Genomic DNA, 23972 nt, shown 5'->3' on the forward strand with positions numbered 1-23972 from the left:
TCCTCAGAAACCAACTAAGCAACAAAAGTGTAGATAACGGAACCATGTGGACTAACGCACGAACATGCTCAAAATCATCTCCTAGAGCTATCAAAAATTGAATCAATCAATCCTCATTCCGATCAGTATGAAACTTTTGTGCATCAATGGCAGTTTCTTATTCTAGTTTAGAAAAAGCTAACTGATCCCAAAGAGAGCGCATATGAATATAAATATCTCTTGACACATATCATGAAGATCACCTTGAAGCTAATATCTATGAACATTCTCAAATCTTTGTAAAATATCCCAAATCTTTGTAACATTCTCACAATAGATAAATTCCTCATTAGATGGAAAAAAGGTATTACATTGATTTGGTTGATGCCCTTACACGGGCCAAAAACTCTTCCATCAGGGACCTGCCTTGTCAAGCGGCAAGAGAGATCCCAGCACACTGCCAAATCTGGGCCACACGCAAACAATAGAAGAAGACATGGCAAATGGTCTCCTCCGCTGCTGGGTAGGTTCTACAGGCAGGGAGGACCCTCACCCCTCTGCTCGCCAGTACATCCCTAGTAGGTTAACATCTCCAAACCACCTTTTAGATGAACATGACGACCCTGAGGTGGATTTTCAGCCTCTAGATCTAGATCCCCTCCAACTGTCAAAATGGGGCCCTAGTCACCAAATCTTGGAGATCTCGGGCGCACACCCTCGGCCTACCTGGGCTGCTCCATGCTCTCCTATCCACCCTTTCCCCTATGAGGACCGAAATAGCGATAACCATGTCGGCCAGGGCCTCCCCAAAAACGCTTGGATAAAGTCCTCATCCCACCTCTGCTCGCTCAGAACAAGGTCGCAGACTTTGCGCCCAGCTAGCCAATCTGGATCGAAGAATGTGGGCCATCCACTCAGCAGCAGCGTTATCAGCCATCCATCCTCAATGACATCAATCGCCCATCCATCACCAACCTCCACCTGATTGCTCTCGGAATCGTCATGCCCCAAGAGCAAATCTCTCGCCAGATAAAGGAGTTACACCGACCAAAGCATGAGGACACCTCGATCGGAGCCTCATACTTGGCCCTCATTAAAGAACTCTACAGACTACCTGGCTCAAAAAGAAACCTAGTAGCATGTCTAGTCACAAGGACCTCTTGTTGCTCGAGCAAGGAGTAAATCCCATAGCCACCCCTACCCGCTGGATGACAGATCACGTCCCAAGCAAGCAAATGCACACCCCTCGCTCCAATGCGATGGCTTCAAATAAAACCCCTAAGTAGCCGTTCCATGGCCTTCAGCGGTGCAAACGGTATAATAGCATCGGAGAGCAAATATATTGGAGGTTAAAAGAAGGGACACTAATGTAAAGAGCAAGATGCTGAGGTTAAAAGAAGGGACACTAAACAAATATGGCAAAACAGTGCAGAATCGTCAATTAGCACATTTCAAATGTTAGAACAGGCACAATTTCCTCCAGCTACAGGCATGACTTCAACATTCGGTGGATTGCAGTATCATTCCATAAACTTGTCTCTCTACCGCAGTTTTGCACACATTCCAAGGATCAAGTTAAATAGCTTGATAGTGCAACTCCGTATATGTTGGTTGGACAAATAATACATATAACCTCCTGCCAAAAAGCCACTCTCAACCAATACAATAGCTAACTGATCATTTAAAATTAATGAAAAAGAAAAAGACATTACAGATGAATGATAGAAAATTAGACATTTTTGTCTTGCTGAAGAAAAAATTGGTCACTGCATATGGTCAAAAGCACCGCTGCATTTTCTATGGGTCCCATCTGCCGCATGTGTTCCGGCGATCCACAACCAATCTATTGTCATACTGTCATACATATTCTTGATGCACACAAAACTGTATACCAAGTCATGTTTGATTTCCAAAAAATTAGAGTAATCAAGAATTGCTTGCAGCAACTCCATTAACCATAGTTCTCCCAGCAACATTACCCTTTCCATACAGTGGAATTCTTCCACCTAGTTCTCTAAGTCTCTTCACCATATCATGAAGCCACTCAAAGGTGAGTTTTGATTGAGCATTGAGTTCCTCTCTCACTTCTGGATGGATAGCAAACCAATCCCCTAACATCTTGTGCACGTGAGAGCGAATCATTCTCCACGGTACAGGATATTGCTCACATAGCTTCAAATACTCTACCACTAGTTCTGCCTGGTCTAATCCCACATCATTCATGCTTTCATCATCATCTTCTCTCCATTCCAATGTTTGGAGTCCAGAAAAAAGTGCTGGATTTTCAAGAAGAGACTCAGCTGAGAGCACACCATCAGCACCTGTGTTGTCCAAACAGCTACGAACATCTCCCATGTGACGTATGTTTCCATTTGCAAGGACAGGTATCTTAAGAGCATCTTTTACAGCCTTGATGGCATTCCAATCAGCTCGGAATTTCTTCCCATCCTTTTCATCTCTACTACGGCCATGAACAGCCAGGAGAGAGCAACCAGCATCTTCAAGCATCCTTGCATATGCTATGGTGTCTTGCAGGCGTGGGAATATTCGGATCTTACATGAAACTGGAACACAAAGGTTCAGCGACAACTTCTCCACTAGGGATTTTACTAAAGGGAGGTTATCCATGAGGAAAGCCCCATAGTTCCCTCGCCTAGCAATCCGCTGTGGGCACCTGCAAGTTATAAAGGTGATAAATGTCACTAGTAGGTCAAAATCAAATAAAGTAAACACCAAGGAACATGCCATTTGACGTTCACGTAGTTTCTTTAGAATTGATGAATTATGACTCCCTGACAGAGACCAAAAAATAAAACAGCTTCCACCATCAATATAAGCTAATTTTGAAACGATAGATCTAGTTCACTCTGATCAGATTCTATTTCGTGTGCTCAATCAGATCTGCAAATATAAATGGTTTCAATGAAGTCCACACTGGTAAAGAATAAATACAGAACTAGGGCTCGCCAAACTATCCCAAACTAGACGGTTTGGGCTATACCGAACCAAACCGGCCAAGGACCAGGATTATGTAGCCGGTCATGACCCCCCACCCCCAAAGGCCTACCCAATACCTTGGTGGCTTCATTTTCTCTATCCTTTCCCCATAAACCGGAGCTTCGAAGCCCTACTATGTTGTCACTGGAGGTTCCATCAATACCCAATGCTCATGCCATCACCATCAATTGTCACTGAAGCCAATGCCGATGCACTTGATCGACACCAATGCCTTGTACGCCTCTCTCTTTCTTCCTCCTCCTTCCCCCACTCTCCCTCTCCCTCTTTCTCCCCTTCATCTTCTCTCCCCACTCCTGTTCTCCTCCTCCTAAGGTTAGCGTTAGGGTTTTCTTCCCCCCCCCCCCTCCTCTTCTCCCAATCCTTCATCTCTGGTGCATCCCGGCTTAGTACAGTACAAATCTATACTATATCAAACCGACAGCCGGCCAGTACAATCCCCGATACCGGTATGGCAAATCATGTAGAGAACATAGAATAACCTCAACTCTAAAATGAAAAGTAACAAACAAAGGAAAAGAAGGTTATGCCACTATTCAATGAAGACAGGAAGCTATTCCCTTATATTGCATGTGCATCTGTAAACTACATGCCATGCTGATTAAAGAGGTCCACGGTGCCAGTATTGTAGAAAATAGATCACTACCATCTTATGAAAAAGAACAGGATATAGGAGGAGGAGGCTCATAAGGCTAGATGATTCAAGAAATGCAAAGAACCCTGCAGCATTTTGTTAATAGCTTCGAAAGAGTTGAAATGAGATTTATTTAAATGTTAGATATGCTATGGAACCAGTCAAACAAAAGGTGAAGGAGGGCAAATTATTGGTCAGAATTAGAGGAAGATAACTATCTTAAGGTGAAGGATGGAGAGAATCTAAAATGAAATCAGGTGAGGAGGGCAACAAGCTCTTTCCTAGATTGTAGGAGTTCTACGTTGCAACCTTGCAGTCGATTAGATGTTTCAGAAATAAACAGAAAACTGTACAGTAATTTAAAAACTATGAACAGTATGATGTAGTGCCATCAAGCTTTCAAACGAAGGTTAGAGTTTGGACATCTTTTGTGCAGGTAAAGCCAAGGAACTGCATTAGAGATGAAAAAGGCTCACTTGTAGTTTTTTCATTATATCTTATTTTCCTGGTATTCTGAACTTATTAGATGTGAAAATTAAGTTTATTTGAGATCTGTCAATCCACACTTTGTATACAAAACTTATCCTATTGAAGTTATGCTCATTTTCCTTTCTCTTTGAACTTTATTACAAAACTTATCCAATAGAACATGGCCATATCCTAGACTTGAGTCCCAGCTCAAGTGTTCACTACTCACGATCTGTCGATCTGCCCCTCTTTCCCAAATCAACATATAAGACTCCTGTTTCAATTCAAAATCTTCTCTATCTCTACTAATCTCATGTCTAGGAATCCCAGTTCAACTCTAGTTCTCTCTGCAATTCTTTAGGCCTTCAGCCCAAGCCCAAGGCAGGCCTTTGGCCCAAGTCTAGCTGGACTCATCTACTGCAACCATATTGGCAGCCCGTTGCCCTCTATCCTATAAACACCAACAAAAAGACTGATAAGAAAACTTCAATTTCTTTAGCTATTGGTTTTTGGGCAATGGATCTAACATAGTATGTGACGGATTTTTTTCCTTTCCATTTCTTTTATTTTTGTGCTGTTGTTTGGGGTTATTCACATTGTAAAGCTCGCACTAGATGAATGGTTAGAATTTGAATAGATATTTTATTTTAATATACCACCAGAGTGAACCTTAAGCAAAACAATATTGCCCCAGCATATATCTTCAACTTTGGCCAACAATTTACAAGCCTATCATGAGAATCACATAATTTTTACAAAAGTAGCACCAACCTTTGAGCCATTATAAACCTGCACATCTTTCTCTAAAAAATATTATAAACTCGAACATGTTTCTTAACCAAATTCCTAGAGTGACAAAGAGTGCCTTACAAATAAGGCAACCAAATGATTAAATCTTTCTTTCTTTATAACATGAAGAAGGTGTGATAGTTTTTATTACCAAAATCTTCCATTCTTCCCCATACTTTTAGATTACATTAGGACTTGAATCAGAATTTGAATTTTTTTTCCTTTCCTTTAGATGTCATTACTTATCGTTGCTGTACAATAATTGCATATCACTACTAATCACGGAAAGTTATATTTCATGAACTTTCAGTTTTATCAAGTAATGAAACAAAAGGTTATAACTTTAGTAAACCAAATTCAATGAAAGTCCATACCACTTTTTTTCTAGTGCAAATTTTCAAATTTCACTTAGTAGTAGACCTAAAATGCATTCTAATCATGAATATGATAGGCAAGGAACTTTCAAGAATGAAAGAATGAAAAAAATGTGAAAAATGACCTTATTTTCATGGAACTAATATCTGATTGAAATGTGAAATAGACATATTAATCCTGCCAGTTGACCCTACTCAAAATAGCTCATAAATTTGCCTAACTTAAATACCATATTTCTTTCATATCCAATTAAAAATGTCCAATAGATTCACCAAAAACTATTAAGGCAACTCAATAGTTGTTCTAGAGCTTCTATAGTTTAAAAAAACTAAAAACAATTTTAATATAAATTGGTGTTTCATCTCAACATGCATTTGCACATGCAATTTTAGTAGTGAAACAAAATAAAGAAATAATGAGTGCCAAATAAACATGACAAGAACACCCAACGACCTTTTAACTTCCACCAACCTCATTTTCCAGGTCATTTCTTAATCAAAAAATTTCAAAATCCACATAGTAGGGGAATGACATATTGCATTTGGAACATTTGGAGTTGGCCTATGTTTAATGTTTTCAATCGAAAAAGGTAAATATGGGGCAATACTAGATAAGTTATGGGTACCACTAACCTAAATAGATCACCAGCAACAAATAAATTTATTTAGGGATCCCAACTCTATAGTTCCTACGCATAAGCAAGTAATAAAAGTTGAAAGCATTGTCAATACTCTACCAACAATTTTTCATATGCTGAAGGTGAGTTACAACCTAATCTAATTGTCAAAGCTGATGATGACCCGATAGCAAACATTAGTATAGAAGTGTCGTTCAAAATTTTCCATTGTTAGTATTGCCACTATAATAACCCAATCAAAATCCTTTCTAGACAATTGGTCCAATATAACCGTTTGAGATAAGACCACCACTGAAACAAAAGTCATGTCCAATTGATCCACCTAATTGACAAGAAATACTTAAAAATTAAAATTTATAATGAAACATGACTAAAAATGAAACGAATATTGAGAAGGAAACAGAGGGGGTTCAAAGCACCAGAACATCATTTCAATGCTAGAACACATTTATCCTGATCAATGCCAAAATACCCACGACAGAAATTCTAAAGGTCATAGTGGAGCACATTGAACCCACTTCTCTGCTCCCTTTTTGTCCATGAGGCATCAAAGAAAAAAGCTTTCACTTTTAGCTTGACACCCTCCTCCCCCACCACAATTGATTCCCCACTCCTTCAACCCTCACACCTAATTGAGCCCATTAAGAACCGCTACCACTCGGTTGTCCTCAAGCTCAATTCTAGGAGTTAGGGTTTAAAAAAGAAAACCTAACCCTCACCACTCTATTTCGTTGACCACAACCACCTTTAGCAAGTTTTACCTTCCATCAATTGCTAACCATGCCAGATAAAGCAAGCCCCAACCACTATACAAGGCTACCAGCATTTTCTTAACACTAAGTGACCACGCCAATCTATCCTAGCATCTCTCAATTGCTCTAATAGGCTACATGGCATTGTTGTAATGATTCTCAAGTAATCCAATATCTGGTTAATGCTTGCCCTTCGTTACTTGCTTCCACTATCCAAAGGCCACTTCACCAGCATTAATTTGAATACACCTTCATTTTAGCTTAATGTAATTCCACTTCTTTCATCAATCTCGATACCCATATGATCAACTTGTATGTGTTAGAGACCCTAATTTTATTACCTCCTCTACCTTTTTATTACAGATAATCTCGATAAAAATACTAAAATGTCCATTCTATTTTGTGTATTATTATTATTATTTTTGTTTATGTTGGTGACGTGCATCTTTTCATGCCTAATCTATGAGCGTGATGTCGTCCAATTTGGATGGCCCCAATGTTCGAAGTATGTCATAGTTCAGCTACACTTGGACTGGTTGTATGCTATGGTTAGATTGGTGGGAAGCTGTGGTTTTTATTGTGTTTAGCTATGTGCATCTTTGGTATGTTGTTTAGGTATGTGTTTAGCCTCGCTGTATGCTTCTCTGTGCTTCTATTAGATATAGGAAAAATGGGACCTCTCTGGTCCTTGTTATTTGGATGATTCAAGATGACTAGGATTGACGTACCCAATGGATATTTGTTCCCGACATAAGAGTGGACAACAAACTAGGTGAAGAATAATGATTGGCTCGCTATTGATGTATGTTAGCTAGGAGGTGTATTGAAATTGGACCAAGCAAGAAGAAGTGCTTAAACAAGGCTATTGTCCTAAAGAGTCACAAAATGACTTACAATTTAGGGTTTGGATGGTCTTTGAATGGATGGAAGGGGCCAGTTTTGGTTGCAGCGAAGGAAAAGGGTAAAGAAATAGATAAGGGTTCAAGGTATAAAGGCCAGATGCTGGGATTTGAGGTTGGTGGCTATAGTAGGCTAAAGGAGAGAGATTTAAACATAGAAGAAGAGTTATAGGGAACATAGAAGAAGACTATCAAAAGAAGATATGTGGTAACCCAAACTTACTCAGGAGAGCCCCACAGTTGGCCTAGCATCACGAGTAAAATGAAAAAAAGAGAAAGATAATTATATTTATTCTGATGGCTCAAGCCTGACCTCACATTACACAAAAGAAAACTCCAAAAGGAAAAAGCTTCTTTTATTCTTCAACAATGAATAATCATTATTATAGTACATTCCTATGGAGGCAGATATTGTTTATAGATAATCTCAAAGTTGCTCATGTCCAAAATGCTTTTCTGCTTATAACCTAATTACAGGTCAACTAGTACTACTCCCCTATGTAACTTATTAACCATGGTGATTTATTGACCAAGTAAACATAAAATAATATAGCTATTGTTTAATGCCCAAGCAAGTGAGTTAATAGCTAAAAAACAAAATTAATTGAAAATCACATAGATCCAACCAATTGTTGAAATAATAAAGTCAAGATTCATAGGACTCACTCATTTGACTATTTAACACTCAATTAAGTCAACTAAAGCAATCAATTAACAAACTCACAAGTCATTCGAAAGCTTTTGACTTGGACAACTGCATCATCTGCTTTCGTTGCACTAGAACTCAAGTTCACAATCTTTCTATTGTTTTTTCATTGTTAAATGCCTTCATAGTCCCTCGTTTTTGGTTAGTGGTTAGTTGCATACCTTTGGCTCCTTTTTTCCTCCTTTCATGAACTCATCCTAAACAAAATCAGAATACTTGGTTACCCACTATAAGTATCCTAGATTACTTTTGGTATCAGAGAGAATTTGAGTTGTAGGCTGACAACTTTCATACCAATGCCATTCACCTCCAGGGTTAAAAACTATTCAGACTTGAATGAATTTTCCTGATCAACTTGTTCTTGAAATGCAATATGGTTGTTTGGATGAAAGAAAAGGAGTACAGTTCTTCCTCTCTCTCTCTCTCATATCCTTTCTTTCTTTTTTTTCTTATTGCCTTCTTTCTAAATTCCTACTTTACTTGCTGCCTGAATGGTATAGGTATAGATCTGAACCCAGATACGAGCATTGATCAATGCCTCTGCATAAACCAGAACAAGAGACCTTATTGCATCTTGTTGCATTTCCATATAGTTATATTTTTAATACCATTAAATTCTTAACCCAAGATTGCCATCATTACCACCAGTTATCTTCTATATTCCAATTGTTTCAGACCAGCAGGACCTTGCTTTTAATTCTTGCCCTACTGTATATTGTCTACTAACATGATTACATCCTATAAAACTCCAGAGCCTCCAGGAATAACTGGATCGCCCACTCTTCTTTCGCTTGATCTTTAATCTGACCAGGAAAGGTATGTCTTTTAACCAATTCCTTTCTATACACAGCTCCCTAGCCCTATGATCATCAAATCAATAACAAGTACCCTATCCTATGGTCAAATCATACCAGGGCATCCAAATATGGCCATAATGTGTTAAAAATGCTTCAGCAACAATATATTAAAGAGAGTTAAGTCTATGACCTGCAGCTTGCCGGTTATGTGAAAATGGAAACTATGAACAGCATCCTCATTGCCAAATGAAATGTTTTGTTTACTAGGTTTGCTTGAGGAAATGACCATGCTTCAGTTGTAAAGTAGTTTCTTGCCAATAAAGGGAGAATTAAGGTCTGCCCGTACTAAGCCATACCATCCCATTCCGAACATACTGTACCGTACCTGTAAGATACCAGCACATTACTGGGGTTCGGTTCAGTATATGAGCCAAACCAGTCCATAATAGTCTGAACAGAGCAAAGCCATAATGCCTAGTACGAACCTGTATCACCATGTTTCGGGCGATAACATTGATGGGAGTGAGAAAAATGCATTAGTAGCCTATGTTGGCTCAAGATACATATCTTACAATACGGACCGTACCATGCCAAACAGGTAACATATTGATACGATTATTGGTACCGGTTTTTCGAACCTTTAGAGAATCAATAAAATTGCAATCTACCACATCAACTATTAGTATTGAACAAAGCATTTTGAGTGAAGAAAAAGTAAATTCCTAATAATTAGTTGTCTTCTATTTAAGTCCACTAGGAGTGAGAAAAAAGTGCCAGTAGCCTATGTTGGTTCAGGATACATATCATACAGCACAGACCGTACCATGCCAAACTGGTTACATATTGACACAATTATTGGTACCGGTTTTTCGAACCTTTGGAGAATCAATTAAATTGCAATCTGCCACATCAACTATTAGTATTGAACAAAGCATTTTGAGTGAAGAAAAGGTAAAGTTCCTGATAATTAGTTGTCTTCTATTTAAGTCCAGTGACCTTCAGCAAAAGAAAATTTGTTGGATTAACAAACACTCTTACAATCGCATCCATCTATAAATAAATAAATAAATAAAGTCTGTTCAGAGCACTTGAAACCTTCAGTTTCTTCAAATTAAATGGCAGTGTTGCAGAAGAGCAGTTGAGCATTCTTACAGCAACTAGTTTCTTTCTAAAGTCAAAGCCATTAAAAGTTAAAAGTTAAAAGTTACAGCATCATGTCCATCTTATTGTCACCATAAACATCTGCAGGAATTCCTAAATTTGAGTCAAATTTCACTAAGATTACTTAGTGCATTATGGGTAGTAAGAAATATCATCTTTTTGGTAGCAGATAAAGTCATTAAGACCTTATTTAGGTTGGCCAATCAGCTAGGATTGGAGCTCAATCACATTATATATATCCTAAACTAGGAAAAGATGTTTAACCAATTTTATTGCACCATGCAGAAATGTTACAGTATTTTATAGCTGATATTTTTTATTAATAATGTCATACTCTTTTTTATTTTTTAATCATATGTTACAGATGCTACCTTGGTTTCTAAATGCTTGAGAGTAGAATAAAGAACTTAAGAATTACCCTAGATTTATGTCCACATAATCACAGTAGGGCTCCACTGTTTTTGCTGCTTCCAACAAAATGTCAGGATCATTTGCACAAAACTGGACAAATAGCGGACGATCCTCCTGTCGTCAGATCAAACATTGTCCTCAGTCTTCAGGTTACCGTCTTATATTATTCACAATTCCCTAATAAATATTGGTCTAATTTTATGTGTGGAATAATGCAAAACTGAAACAGAGAATGTGAAGAAATAGCCGTGTACATCGATATAAATGATATCCAATGTTCATGAAATTATTTTTTGAACTTTAAGCTTCCTAGTTAGGGCTGAAAGATGAAATATGAAATCATATAGAGCAGAAATGTGTTTAGGCTTCCAATCACTGACTTCACTGTGCTTCCTTTAGAATTGTAAAATACAGATATGGCATACATACATCTTCAGGTATAAAATCTCATGCATATTTTTCCAGTGGTAGTCTTTAAAACAAGATCTCGTACATAAATCTTCAGGTAAAAAATATCTTGTATAATTGTCCAGTTGCAACCTTTTAGACAAGATGAACTCCATCAATCAACCATTTCAAGCTTAGCTCTGGCATAGATATTTTGAGTATTCTAGGTAGAAGGAACTAACTAATGGAGGAAGAAAAATGATGCTGAAGAAAGTAATGAATGATTTAACCAGCTGTTTCACTAGATAATGATTTAACAAGGAGAACAAATGGTGATTTTTCTTAATTTAGGTCTGGTAATGGATATATGAAAGGGACACTTAAAAGCATCATATCCCTATTCCTGAAAAGGATAATAGTTGCACCTTATTCTTCAGCAGGGTTCATGGCCTTGTTATTTATAAAATGAAATCAACCATAAACAAGCTTAAAATCACATAAAGCGAACAAAATAAAGATAAAATAACGTGTCATTTATCAATTGAAATCCATTACAAATCAACATATCTGTCTTTACAAAGGACTCGACCCTCAAAACAAATTGACCTATTGATGAAAATAGAACAAATGTTAACCATCTAAATGACTAAATAATTGAAAGAAAAAACTAAAATCACCTTAATTTCACAAAATACATGAAAGAGTAGATGCCCTATAAGCCAATCATTTGATGGGTTTCTCTTTGTAATCCTCCAAATCATGTACTTTGACGCTCGATATATATCAATAAAGGCATTGTGTTTCATCATTTACTGCTTATCTGTTTTATTATTGGATGATGAACCCCATAAATTAGAACATTGGTTTTAGGGTTATGATGACATCATGCCAGTGAGACCTAAAATTCTAAAATCCTAATTTAGAATATTCCCAGTCAAATTGGTATATTGAGTCAGGGATCAATATTACTTGAAAGACTGGCACATCTTATGTATGCTCAATGTAGAGGGTGATTGATCTCACAATCACTTGTGTGAGACACTAATACAAAGATGTGGGTGCTCATTAAGGGAATGAGTTCACTGAAATGACCAGCCATGAGAACATCTTATAGATTCTTACTTAATTGTCAAAAGATGGTTCTCATAGTGGGAGTTGTGCAAGTGATCCTTAGACCTGAGATCACCATGGTACCTTGTGCACTTGAACCTATATTTTGGTTTACCCTCATTCACGACATTGCGTTATGTACGGGGTATTCTGGATATAGTGGATTTTGTACGAAGGTTGTGAGTAGGTCAATAAGGAATCAGTCACTTCTAGTAAGAGAAGGTAACATCCTACTTACTCTAATCTTATGATGATTCAAGAAGCCTTTGATCAAAGCAAAATGAATATTAGAAAGAGTTTCTAATGTTTCATTATTTGAATTATCATATAAAAGATTGAGAGAGACATGAATAAGTGATTGAGTTTGATATTGATCCATACTCATGCACTTATTCAGGATGTAGTATGACTGAGGGATTGAATTGCACGGTAACTTGCCACTGAAGGGTATGTTTGGATTTGTCCAATACATTCCTCATCTTCCGGGTAGACATGATACGTTGCTAGACGTCAATCTTGTCTTGTGGGTTGATCGGATCAAAGAGTTTGATTAGATCAAAGCATCAGAAAGGTTCTGATTGCTAAGTCAGGTTTAGCACTAAATTGAACCTAAATTGGATTAGAGGTATTCTAATCAGGTTAGGTCAACTTGCACCTGCACCTACTGCTGGCTAAGATAAGGAACCCAATGGGTCACACACAAGGGAATTGATCAAGGGTCTAATTGGATTAGATCATGTTTGCAAGATGAACATGCTAGCACGTGTTGCAAACCCTAGCTCCTGATTTAAATTAAATTCGAATCTGATTCTTAGATTAGGTTGATCTAATATGATTAAATCATGACCTAATATGGGTTAGCCAAGAGTTGAAACCCATTTGGCTTTAATTAGACCTGATTTGATTAGGTTTAATGTTTTCTTTAAGTTGGTTAAACCCAATTGGATTGGGTTTGATAGGGCCTTCACTTCTGGACCATTGGATCGCTCCCTGGATGAAGGATCTGGTCCACTGGTTGGCGCCTTCATCTGGACCATTGGATGGCTTCCTGGATGAAGGATCTGGTCCACTAGTTGGCGCTTTATTCTGGACCACTGGATGGCTCTCTGGATGAAAGATCTGGACCGTTGCTCAGCGCCTGAATCTGGACCATCAGTGATGGCATCTTTCTTTTGGACCATTGGATGGCACCCTGGATGATGATGCCTTGATTTGGACCATTAGATGGCATCTAGATCTGGACCATTGGCTTTGGTTCACTGCATTTGGGCTCTTGGATCATCAGGATTTAAGAGGAAGATATGAGAAAGAAGTTGATACACCCTTCTCTTTAGCACCTCATCATGATGGGATGCCTCTCTTGGCACATGCCTCATTATGATGAGGTGTGTGGATGGGATGCATCCCTTTATGATGCATCCCTCCATCTCTTATAAATAAGGAGGTGCCTTGGGGTTCTAAAGATCATCCAAGAAAAAGCCTCTTCTTCTCTCTCTCTTATCCCTTCTTTCTTACAAGCCTCTCTCTTTTGTCCTAACCCAAGACAAGAGGGTCTTTTTTAGGACAAGAGGGCTAGTGAATGTTTTAGAGGTAGAAAGGAAGAAGGAAATGAAGAAAAATCAGCCAATTAAATCCTTTGGAAGGATTGAACAATTAGAATCAAGTTTTGGTGGAGCTAGAGTCTTGAACCCATTCCTGCGTGGATCAACATTGGAGGGTGAACATTTGGGCACCTTAGGACATCTTCAGACATATTGGATATAGCGTGATAGGTATTCTTCTATGCCAAGATTATATTTTCTACATTATTTGGTCATACTATTAAGGTGATCTTGGCTTATTAGGGTTTCATATAATAGGTTTTATAAAAAAATTTTATAATCTCGTATCTTCCGCTGCGCCCTAGGGCACTGGGAAACCCAACAGTGGTATCAGAGCCACCCTTAATCCTTTTAACCAAATGATAATACATGCTATTATCCTGATGCTATGAGATAGCTAGATTGTTTGTATGCATGATTAGTTTATGCCATGAGATAATGTTATATACATGTTGTAGTACAGTATAATTGTTAGTGCTAAATTATAGAATGTGCAATGAGACCAATATAGTAGTATGAAAACTTTGGGCTGACCCATTCTGGAACAATCGACTCAGTTGGTGTCTAGGAAGGAAGCCACACGTGGTTACTTAATTAGGACCTCACTCTCTGAGTGAGGGGTGCCTCCCACCTGCTTTCCTGGCCAATTATTTGATTGTCCTTTATGGTTGAGCTTAATGTTAGTAAGATACTACTATTTGAAAGCCCTCACTAAATTCATAATTAAGTCGTAGTGTTAATTGCTTTAAGCTGAGCCATTCTGAATCAATTGACTAAGTTGGTGTCTAGAAAAGAGGCTACAGGTGGTTATTTAATTAGGACCTTACTAAGTAAGGAGAGCCTCCCATCTGCTTACCTGGCCAACTATTTGATTGACCTCCATGAAAAAGCTAATTGCTGATATAACACTATAAAGGTCCTTCCTTCATGCTTAGATATTATTATGTCAATATCTACGCTAGCTTGTTGTGATTCCCACAAGGCTAGTATTAGGGATTGATATTGTAATATCTTGGTGCATATGATGCATATGGCATATTTTAATATGTTGCCTTGTTGTGATTCCCATAAGGGCAGCATTATTCAAATATGACTGTATAAAAATGAAGGGTTTGACTTAACTAGACACAATAGTTTGTTGTGATTCCCACAAGACTATATGTGTGCTAGAGGACAGAATAAAGTTGGAAATTGCATGTGATGCAATTGGAAAGAGTTTCCTACCTTTGAACTTATAAGGGCTTGTTGTGATTCCCACAAGATCTTTTATAAGGAATTTGGATCTCAATCCCACTAAGAAAATTAGTATTTTCTCGTTCATCATACTTGAAGGTTATGATATTCGATAAAAATAGTGGGAGTAACAATTAGATAAAAGTCCTTGTCTGATTGAATACATGTCATCATGATTGGTCTGCTTATATTAGTGTTCTTTGTAATTATAGATTAATTCTGCATAAATGGCATCTTCACTCTCACTTAGAGGTATCTTAGATACAAACAAATTGACTGGTCCCAACTATGTTAACTGGTTGAGGAATTTAAAGATTGTTCTCACACAAGAAAAACTTTCCTACATTCTTGAAACCCCTGACCTAGGGTCACCAGGGGAAGATGCAACTGAGGAAGAATTGGCCACATATCGTATGTGGAAAAATGACAGTTTGACTGTCAAATGTATCATGCTTGCTTCTATGAATAATGAATTGCAGAGGCAGCATGATAGCATGGATACTCACTCCATACTCCTTAACTTGAAGGAGTTATATGGTGAGCAGAGCAGAACTGCTAGATATGAGATATCTAAGCAGTTGTTCCATGCTAGAATGATCGAGGGATCGTCTGTGCAAGACCATTGTTTAAAGGTTATAGACTTGATCACTCGATTGAGTCAACTTGGCTTTGCTATGGACAGTGAGCTCAGTCAGGATTTGATCCTGCAATCACTACCCGACTTATTCTCGCAGTTTGTTGTGAATTATCACATGAACAAACTGAATTCCTCCCTGCCTGAGCTTCTAAATATGTTGAAAACAGCAGAGTCTCACATCAAGAAGGACAAGGGTCCGATCCTTCTTGTTGGTGAGAGCTCAAAGAAGAAGTCGGGCAACAAGGGTTCAAAGAAAAAACTAAACCCTAAGAGTCGCATCAAAAAGAAGAAGGGAAAGAAAATCTCTGGACCCGGTACCTGTTTCCACTGCGGCAAGACAGGGCATTGGAAAAGGAACTGCAAGAGCTTTCTTGCAAGTGTGAAGCCTGATGCAAGTGTTGCATCAAAAGGTATGTTTTTATTACATGCCAATATGACATTAAGTTCTTCTGATTCTAATTCATGGGTATTGGATACCGGTTGTGGTTCTCACATATGCAAATCTTTGCATGAACTGCAGAAAATTAGAAGTCTGAAGAAAGGTGACTTCGAGCTATATGGCGCTGGAGAAGAATCCATCCAGGCTGAAGCTGTTGGCACCTACATACTGGAGCTACCCTTCGGAAAGTTCTTGAAGCTAGAAGAATGTTATTTTATGCTAAAAATCATTAGAAATGTAATTTCAATTCCTTTGTTGCTTAAGAAAGGATTCGAAATAAATGGAAAGAGCAATGGTTGCTCTATTTCTTTATCTAATGAGTATTATTGTCATGGCACTATGGAAAATGGTCTTTTAGTATTATGTCTTAATAATGTTATGTTTCATATTGGCAAAGATAATAAACGAAAAAGAGAGAATATTAATAATACCCTCCTCTGGCATTACCGATTAGGTCATATTAGTGAGACAAGGTTACACAAGTTGTATAAAGATAAATTTTTTGACCCTTATGATTTTGAATCATTAGGAACTTGTGAATCCTGTCTTATGGGTAAAATGACCAAGTCTCCATTCTCGGGACATGAAGAAAGGGCAAGTGAGTTGTTAGAACTCGTACACACTGATGTGTGCGGTCCTATGTCAACTCCAGCTAGAGGTGGATACTCTTACTTCATCACATTTACTGATGACTTATCAAGGTTCAGTTTTGTGTATCTAATGAAACATAAATCCGAAGCCTTTGATAAATTTAAAGAGTATCAAAGTATGGTCGAAAAACAAACTGGAAAGTGTATTAAAATCCTTCGATCTGATCGAGGAGGAGAATACCTTTCTAGTGAATTTTTAGACTATCTTAAATTAAAGGGTATACTCTCTGAATGGACACCTCCATATACGCCACAATTAAATGGTGTAGCTGAAAGGAGGAATCGTACCTTATTTGATATGGTACGGTCCATGATGTGCTTCACAAATCTTCCAATTTCCTTCTGGGGACATGCCCTAGAAACTGCTGCATTAGTATTAAATAGAGTACCATCTAAGTCTGTATCTAGCACTCCATATGAGATATAGAAAGGAAAGAAACCTAATCTTAAGTATCTTAAGATATGGGGTTGTCATGCTTATGTCAAAAGAAATTTTGGACATAAGCTAAGTGCTAGATCGGACAAATGTATATTTGTAGGTTATCCTAAAGACAGTTTAGGATATATCTTCTATGATCCTACCGAACAAAAGGTATTTGTTGCTAGGCATGCCACTTTCTTGGAAAAAGAGTTTTTCTTAGAAAAGAGCAAGGATGGAAGAATTGAACTTGATGAAGTTCAAGACTTACAAGGTGAGACACATAATAATCCTCAACCAAATGTACTCATGGAAGAGGTACAGCCACTACACACTACTCTCCGAAGGTCAGAAAGAGTGCGAAATGCACCTGAGAAGTATGGATTTATTATTGAGAATTATGAAGCCCACATCGTTGATAACGATGACCCTCTGACCTATTCAGAAGCTGTCAAGAGTAGGGACTCTGACAGATGGCTGGACGCCATGAAATCCGAGATAGATTCTATGTATACAAATCAAGTGTGGACTTTGGTTGATGCACCTGAGGGAGTGATTCCAATAGGGTGCAAATGGGTATACAAGAAGAAGATAGGAGCTGATGGCCAAGTAGAAACCTACAAGGCTAGGCTAGTGGCAAAAGGTTTCAGGCAAAAACAAGGTATTGATTATGATGAAACTTTTTCGCCAATAGCTATGCTCAAATCTATTCGGATTATGCTTGCTATAGCTGCATACTATGATTATGAGATCAAGCAGATGGATGTCAAAACTGCCTCCCTTAATGGTCACCTTGAGAAAGAGGTTTATATGACACAGCCAGAGGGATTTGTCTCAAGAGGGAGAGCAAATCAAGTATGTAGGCTAAAGAAATCCATTTATAGATTAAAGCAGGCATCTAGGAGTTGGAACATCCATTTTGACATGATAGTCAAAGAGTTTGGCTTCATTAAAAATATAGATGAACTTTGTGCGTACAAGAAGACTAGTGGGAGTGCTATTATCTTCTTGATATTATATGTGGACGATATATTGGTCATTGGAAATGATATTCCAATGATGCAATCGGTCAAGACTTGGCTATCAAAGAAATTTTTCATGAAAGACTTGGGTGAAGCATCCTACATACTTGGTATAAGGATCTATAAAGATAGATCTAAAAGGATGCTAGGTTTGTCCCAGTCTAGGTACATAGATAATGTGCTGAAAAGGTTCAGCATGGATGGAAGTAAGAAAGGTTTCTTACCCATAGGACATGGCATACAACTCTCTAGGAAGATGTCTCCTAAGACATCTGAAGAGAGGAATAGAATGAGTTCTATTCCCTATGCTTCGGCAGTAGGGTCGATCATGTATGCTATGTTATGTACCAGGCCTGATGTAGCTTATGCCTTGGGTATGATAAGTAGATTTCAGGCAGATTCCGGGGAGGATCATTGGAAAATTGTGAAAAGCATTCTCAAATACTTGAGAAGGACTAGAGATGTTTTTCTGATTTATGGAGGATCAGAATTGAAACTAGAAGGCTATTCAGATTCTAGCTTTCAATCTAATCCAGATGATAGCAAGTCAATCTCTGGATATATCTTCACTTTGAATGGTGGAGCTGTGAGTTGGAAAAGTTCCAAACAGCAAACTGTAGCTGACTCAACTACTGAGGCAGAATACATAGCTGTTAGTGAAGCTGCTAAGGAAGCAGTCTAGATGAAGAAGTTCATCACAGAGCTGGGTGTAGTTCCTGAGATTGCCGGACCAGTCCTAGTTTATTACGATAACACTGGAGCTGTTGCACAGGCTAAGGAACCAAGGTCTCATCATAGATCCAAGCACATTTTGAGACGCTTCCACCTTGTTCGAGAGATAATCGAAAGACAAGACGTCAAGATTGAACGAGTAGACACAAAGAACAATATAGCAGACCCATTTACTAAAGCTCTACCACAACAGCAATTCAATCGTCACCTCGATTGTATGGGATTAAAATATAAGGGCGATTGGTTTTAGTGCAAGTGGGAGATTGAAAGAGTATATGCCCTATAAGCCAATCATTTGATGGGTTTTTCTTTGTAATCCTCCAAATCATGTACTTTGACACTCGATATATATCAATAAAGGCATTATGTTTCATCATTTGCTGCTTATCTGTTTTATTATTGGATGATGAACCCCATAAATTAGGACATTGGTTTTAGGGTTATGATGACATCATACCAGTGAGACCTAAAATTCTAAAATCCTAATTTAGAATATTTTCAGTCAAATTGGTATATTGAGTCGGGGATCAATATTACTTGAAAGACTGGCACATCTTATGTATGCTCAATATAGAGGGTGATTGATCTCACAATCACTTGTATGAGACACTAATACAAAGATGTGGGTGCTCATTAGAGGAATGAGTTCACTGAAATGACCAGCCATGAGAACATCTTATGGATTCTTACTTAATTGTCAAAAGATGGTTCTCATAGTGGCAGTTGTGCAAGTGATCCTTAAACCTGAGATCACCATGATATCTTGTGCACTTGAACCTATATTTTGGTTTACCCTCATTCACGACATTGCGTTGTGTACAGTATTCTGGATATGGTGGATTTTGTACGAAGGTTGTGAGTAGGTCAATAAGGAATCAGTCACTTCTAGTAAGAGAAGGTAACATCCTACTTACTCTAATCTTATGATGATTCAAGAAGCCTTTGATCAAAGCAAAATGAATATTAGAAAGAGTTTCTAATGTTTCATTGTTTGAATTATCATATAAAAGATTGAGAGAGACATGAATAAGTGATTAAGTTTGATATTGATCCATACTCATGCACTTATTCAGGATGTAGTATGACTGAGGGATTGAATTGCATGGTAACTTGCCACTGAAGGGTATGTTTGGATTTGTCCAATACATTCCTCATCTTCCGGGTAGACATGATACGTTGCTAGACGTCAATCTTGTCTTGTGGGTTGATCGGATCAAAGAGTTTGATTAGATCAAAGCATCAGAAAGGTTCTGATTGCTAAGTCAGGTTTAGCACTAAATTGAACCTAAATTGGATTAGAGGTATTCTAATCAGGTAAGGTCAACTTGCACCTGCACCTACTGCTGGCCAAGATAAGAAACCCAATGGGTCACACACAAGGGAATTGATTAAAGGTCTAATTGGATTAAATCATGTTTGTAAGATGAACATGCTAGCACGTGTTGCAAACCCTAGCTCCTGATTCAAATTAAATTCGAATCTTATTCTTAGATTAGGTTGATCTAATATGATTAAATCATGACCTAATATGGGTTAGCCAAGAGTTGAAACCCATTTGGCTTTAATTAGACTTGATTTGATTAGGTTTAATGTTTTCTTTAAGTTGGTTAAACCCAATTGAATTGGGTTTGATAGGGCCTTCACTTCTGGACCATTGGATCGCTCCCTGGATGAAGGATCTGGTCCACTGGTTGTCGCCTTCATCTGGACCATTGGATGGCTTCCTGGATGAATGATCTGGTCCACTGGTTGGCGCTTTATTCTGGACCACTGGATGGCTCTCTGGATGAAAGATCTGGACCGTTGCTCAGCGCCTGAATCTGGACCATCGATGATGGCATCTTGCTTTTGAACCATTGGATGGCACCCTGGATGATGATGCCTTGATCTGGACCATTAGATGGCACCTAGATCTGGACCATTGGCTTTGGTTCACTGCATTTGGGCCCTTGAATCATCAGGATTTAAGAGGGAGATATGAGAAAGAAGTTGATACACCATTCTCCTTAGCACCCCATCATGATGGGATGCCTCTCTTGGCACATGCCTCAGCATGATGAGGTGTGTGGATGGGATGCATCCCTTTATGATGCATCCCTCCATCTCTTATAAATAAGGAGGTGCCTTGGGGTTCTAAAGATCATCCAAGAAAAAGCCTCTTCTTCTCTCTCCCTTATCCCTTCTTTCTTACAAGCCTCTCTCTTTTGTCCTAACCCAAGACAAGAGGGTCTTCTTTAGGACAAGAGGGCTAGTGAATGTTTTAGAGGTAGAAAGGAAGAAGGAAGTGAAGGAAAATCAGCCAATTAAATTCTTTGGAAGGATTGAACAATTAGAATCAAGTTTTGGTGGAGCTAGAGTCTTGAACCCATTCCTGTGTGGATCAACATTGGAGGGTGAACATTTGGGCACCTTAGGACATCTTCAGACATATTGGATATAGCGTGATAGGTATTCTTCTATACCAAGATTATATTTTCTACATTATTTGGTTATACTATTAAGGTGATCTTGACTTATTAGGGTTTCATATAATAGGTTTTATAAAAAAATTTTATAATCCCGTATCTTCCGCTTCGCCCTAGGGCACTGGGAAACCCAACAATACAATTCAAGGATTGACAACTTAGTGAAATGAACTCCGTGGCTAGGTACAACCATCTTATTTAGATACCAAAATGTCAAGGGGAAAGAAAAGGGAACAAGAATGCTTAGATAGACATGCCAATCCACAAATTCCAGAGTTTATGACATAATTGATATCAGAAAATGAACTTTATAATTTAAATATCGATATCTGTTCCTGGCTTTCAGAAAAAAACCCTCTAGAAATGCTAAATAAAAGTATGAAACCTTAAAATGTGAACCTAGTTATATTTACAGAATCCATAAAAATAAAAATTGAAAATACAGCCGATGATAAACTCCAATATCATTTTCTACCACTAGGAAAAATTTCGTACCAGGTTTAAGGCTCTTATGAGGAAATATTCTGTCGTCACCTCTCTTGCTCTTTCTTGACATTTTATAGTGCATCCCCACCATAGAGTTTAGTTACACCAAAACATACAAGATAGAAGTGCATTTGGCCAAGAAGGATACAAAAAAATATAAATAAAGGTCACAACTCACAACATTGCATTACAAAGAACAAGGCCTACGTCCATAGTTAGAAGGTTCAGTTGTTCCAGGAGAAGTTGAGAGCAAGAAGAGGCAAAATGATGCAACAGGAGAGAAAAATGAACAGAGAGAAGAAATAAATGAGAGAGAAAATGAGAATAAAAATAATAAGGAGAAGGAAAAGAAAAATATAGTTTAGAAAGGCAACATCCCTTCCACATGTGCAGCACTTTATATCTTCTTCCACGTGTGCACCACTTTATACAGTAGAACTTCAACTCGTTTCATTCTTTCTTGTTCTTCATCTAAATGAGCCTAATACCCAATTCCTTAATTCTTTTTTCCCTCTTTCTTTGGAAAAATCAGGGGGGAAGCGTACTCCAATTTAGTAAGGAGAGGAAAAGTTCCAGGGGGTCAACAAGGTTCTAATTTATAGCAGTTAATGTTCCTAACTCTACTAATATGCCTTCAAAATTGGGCCAGGAAGTCATCTATTATTGTTTGAGGCAGACAATGATAGAAATCTAAGGAACCTAAATAATTTTACTGAGTAGAGGCCTTTCTATCGAGAAAAGTAATCAACTAAGATATCCCGCATGATGTCCACATGAATCTATTTGTATCTACATTACTCATAGAATCCACATGACAAAAGTTTAATTGTTCTTGTTTGTGAAAGTCACTAATCTTTTAGATGTACTTTTGCTTCATATTTAGTCTTTAAGGACTAAGTTCCAGTGCCAAAATGAATCATTAATTCACAAATCAAGATCCCTAAAAGCTGTAGCTGCATCTTGATATGAAATCTATCATTAACAAGAATAATAATAATAATAAGAAGAAGAAGAAGAAATCGACTAATTCTGATTGTTCAATTAGTGTTTAGTATGTCTATGAAAACCTAATCACTCGAATCACTAAAACAAAATTAATCAAAAGACCAAACTTGGAAGGAAGAAAAAAAAAATCAATACATATGAAGAGTCGCTTCTAGCGAAAGCTTTGACATAGATTAAAGAAGCCATCTTGAACTCGAATTCAAAGAGGATATGCGCTCACCTTGCAGGTGGTGAACTCCATCTTCCGATACTTCTCGTTCTCCGTGAAGATCCGCGAGTGCAGCATCGGCGTGTAGGCGGCCTCGGCGCCGTACTTCCTGCAGAGCATCCGGAACGGCAGCTCGGAGTTGTCCACCATGGGGGCCACGACGAGCTTGGGCTCGCCGAGCCTCCGCCAGTGGGCCCAGGCTCGCTCGACGTGCGAGTGCCCGGTCAGCGGGCGCCCGGGAGGCTCCGGCAGGGGGAGCAGGGGGTCGGCAGCGAGGGAGAGGTTGCGGTCGAGGGCGGCGCTGAGGCGCTCGTCGGGGTCCTCTTCGTGCCCGGGAGGGCCGGCAGCCATGGGAGAGCTAGGGTTTAGGAGCGGGGTAGGGGGCCCGAGGTGGGGTTTCGGCTGGGTGAGAAGAGAGGACGCCACGCGCCGAAACTTCATCCGATGGTTTTGCGGGGCGGACGCCAGCGATTTGATAGCTTACCGTTGCTCTGCGGCAGCTGGAGTCCTTCTTGCGAATTTGGTGGAACCGGAGGGACCAATCGATAACTAGAACGGATATGGATTGGACCCGATACCAGGTGACAAGGCCAATGTGGGTCGGATTTAGGACAGGTACAAAAATATCTTTAGTTTATCCCTGTTTATCCCACTATGTTTGCCATGACTTGTCTACCTTTTAATTCCATTTATGGGAAAAAAAAAAAAAAATCCTGCCACGAGGAAGTGTATCTCTATAAATTTCTTTTTATAATAAAAAAAATAGTCAACATTTCCTATCTTTTGTATAATACTAGCAAGTAAGCTGCGTTGCGTAGTTGTTTTGAATTAATTTTGTCGAAATTTAATGGAGGGCAACACTTGTCAAATAGATATAGCAGATTTTATTACATTTCTAACTCTCTCTCTTTTTTTTTTTTGCACGCTGAAACTTACCGCTGCCTTAATTGTTGGTT

At 38.5% G+C, this 23972-nt stretch overlaps 1 protein-coding gene across 1 annotated transcript; it reads right to left on the reverse strand.

Moving 5' to 3' along the window:
• Nucleotides 1–1393: 1393 nt before the first annotated feature.
• LOC103722958 (FMN-linked oxidoreductases superfamily protein) lies at nt 1394–23504 on the reverse strand. Its single transcript, XM_039116392.3, has 3 exons — nt 23029–23504; nt 10631–10737; nt 1394–2653 (listed from the first exon to the last, which is right to left on the reverse strand). Exons 1-3 carry the CDS (start codon nt 23455–23457, stop codon nt 1906–1908), a joined length of 1284 nt encoding a protein of 427 aa, XP_038972320.3. The 5' UTR covers nt 23458–23504; the 3' UTR covers nt 1394–1905.
• Between the last annotated feature and the right edge of the window lie 468 nt (nt 23505–23972).

This window comes from Phoenix dactylifera, chromosome 16, assembly GCF_051530095.1.
Source record: "Phoenix dactylifera cultivar Ajwa chromosome 16, Ajwa_hap1_PhDact_Kaust_v1.1, whole genome shotgun sequence".
In the NCBI taxonomy this organism is placed as follows: Eukaryota; Viridiplantae; Streptophyta; class Magnoliopsida; order Arecales; family Arecaceae; genus Phoenix; species Phoenix dactylifera.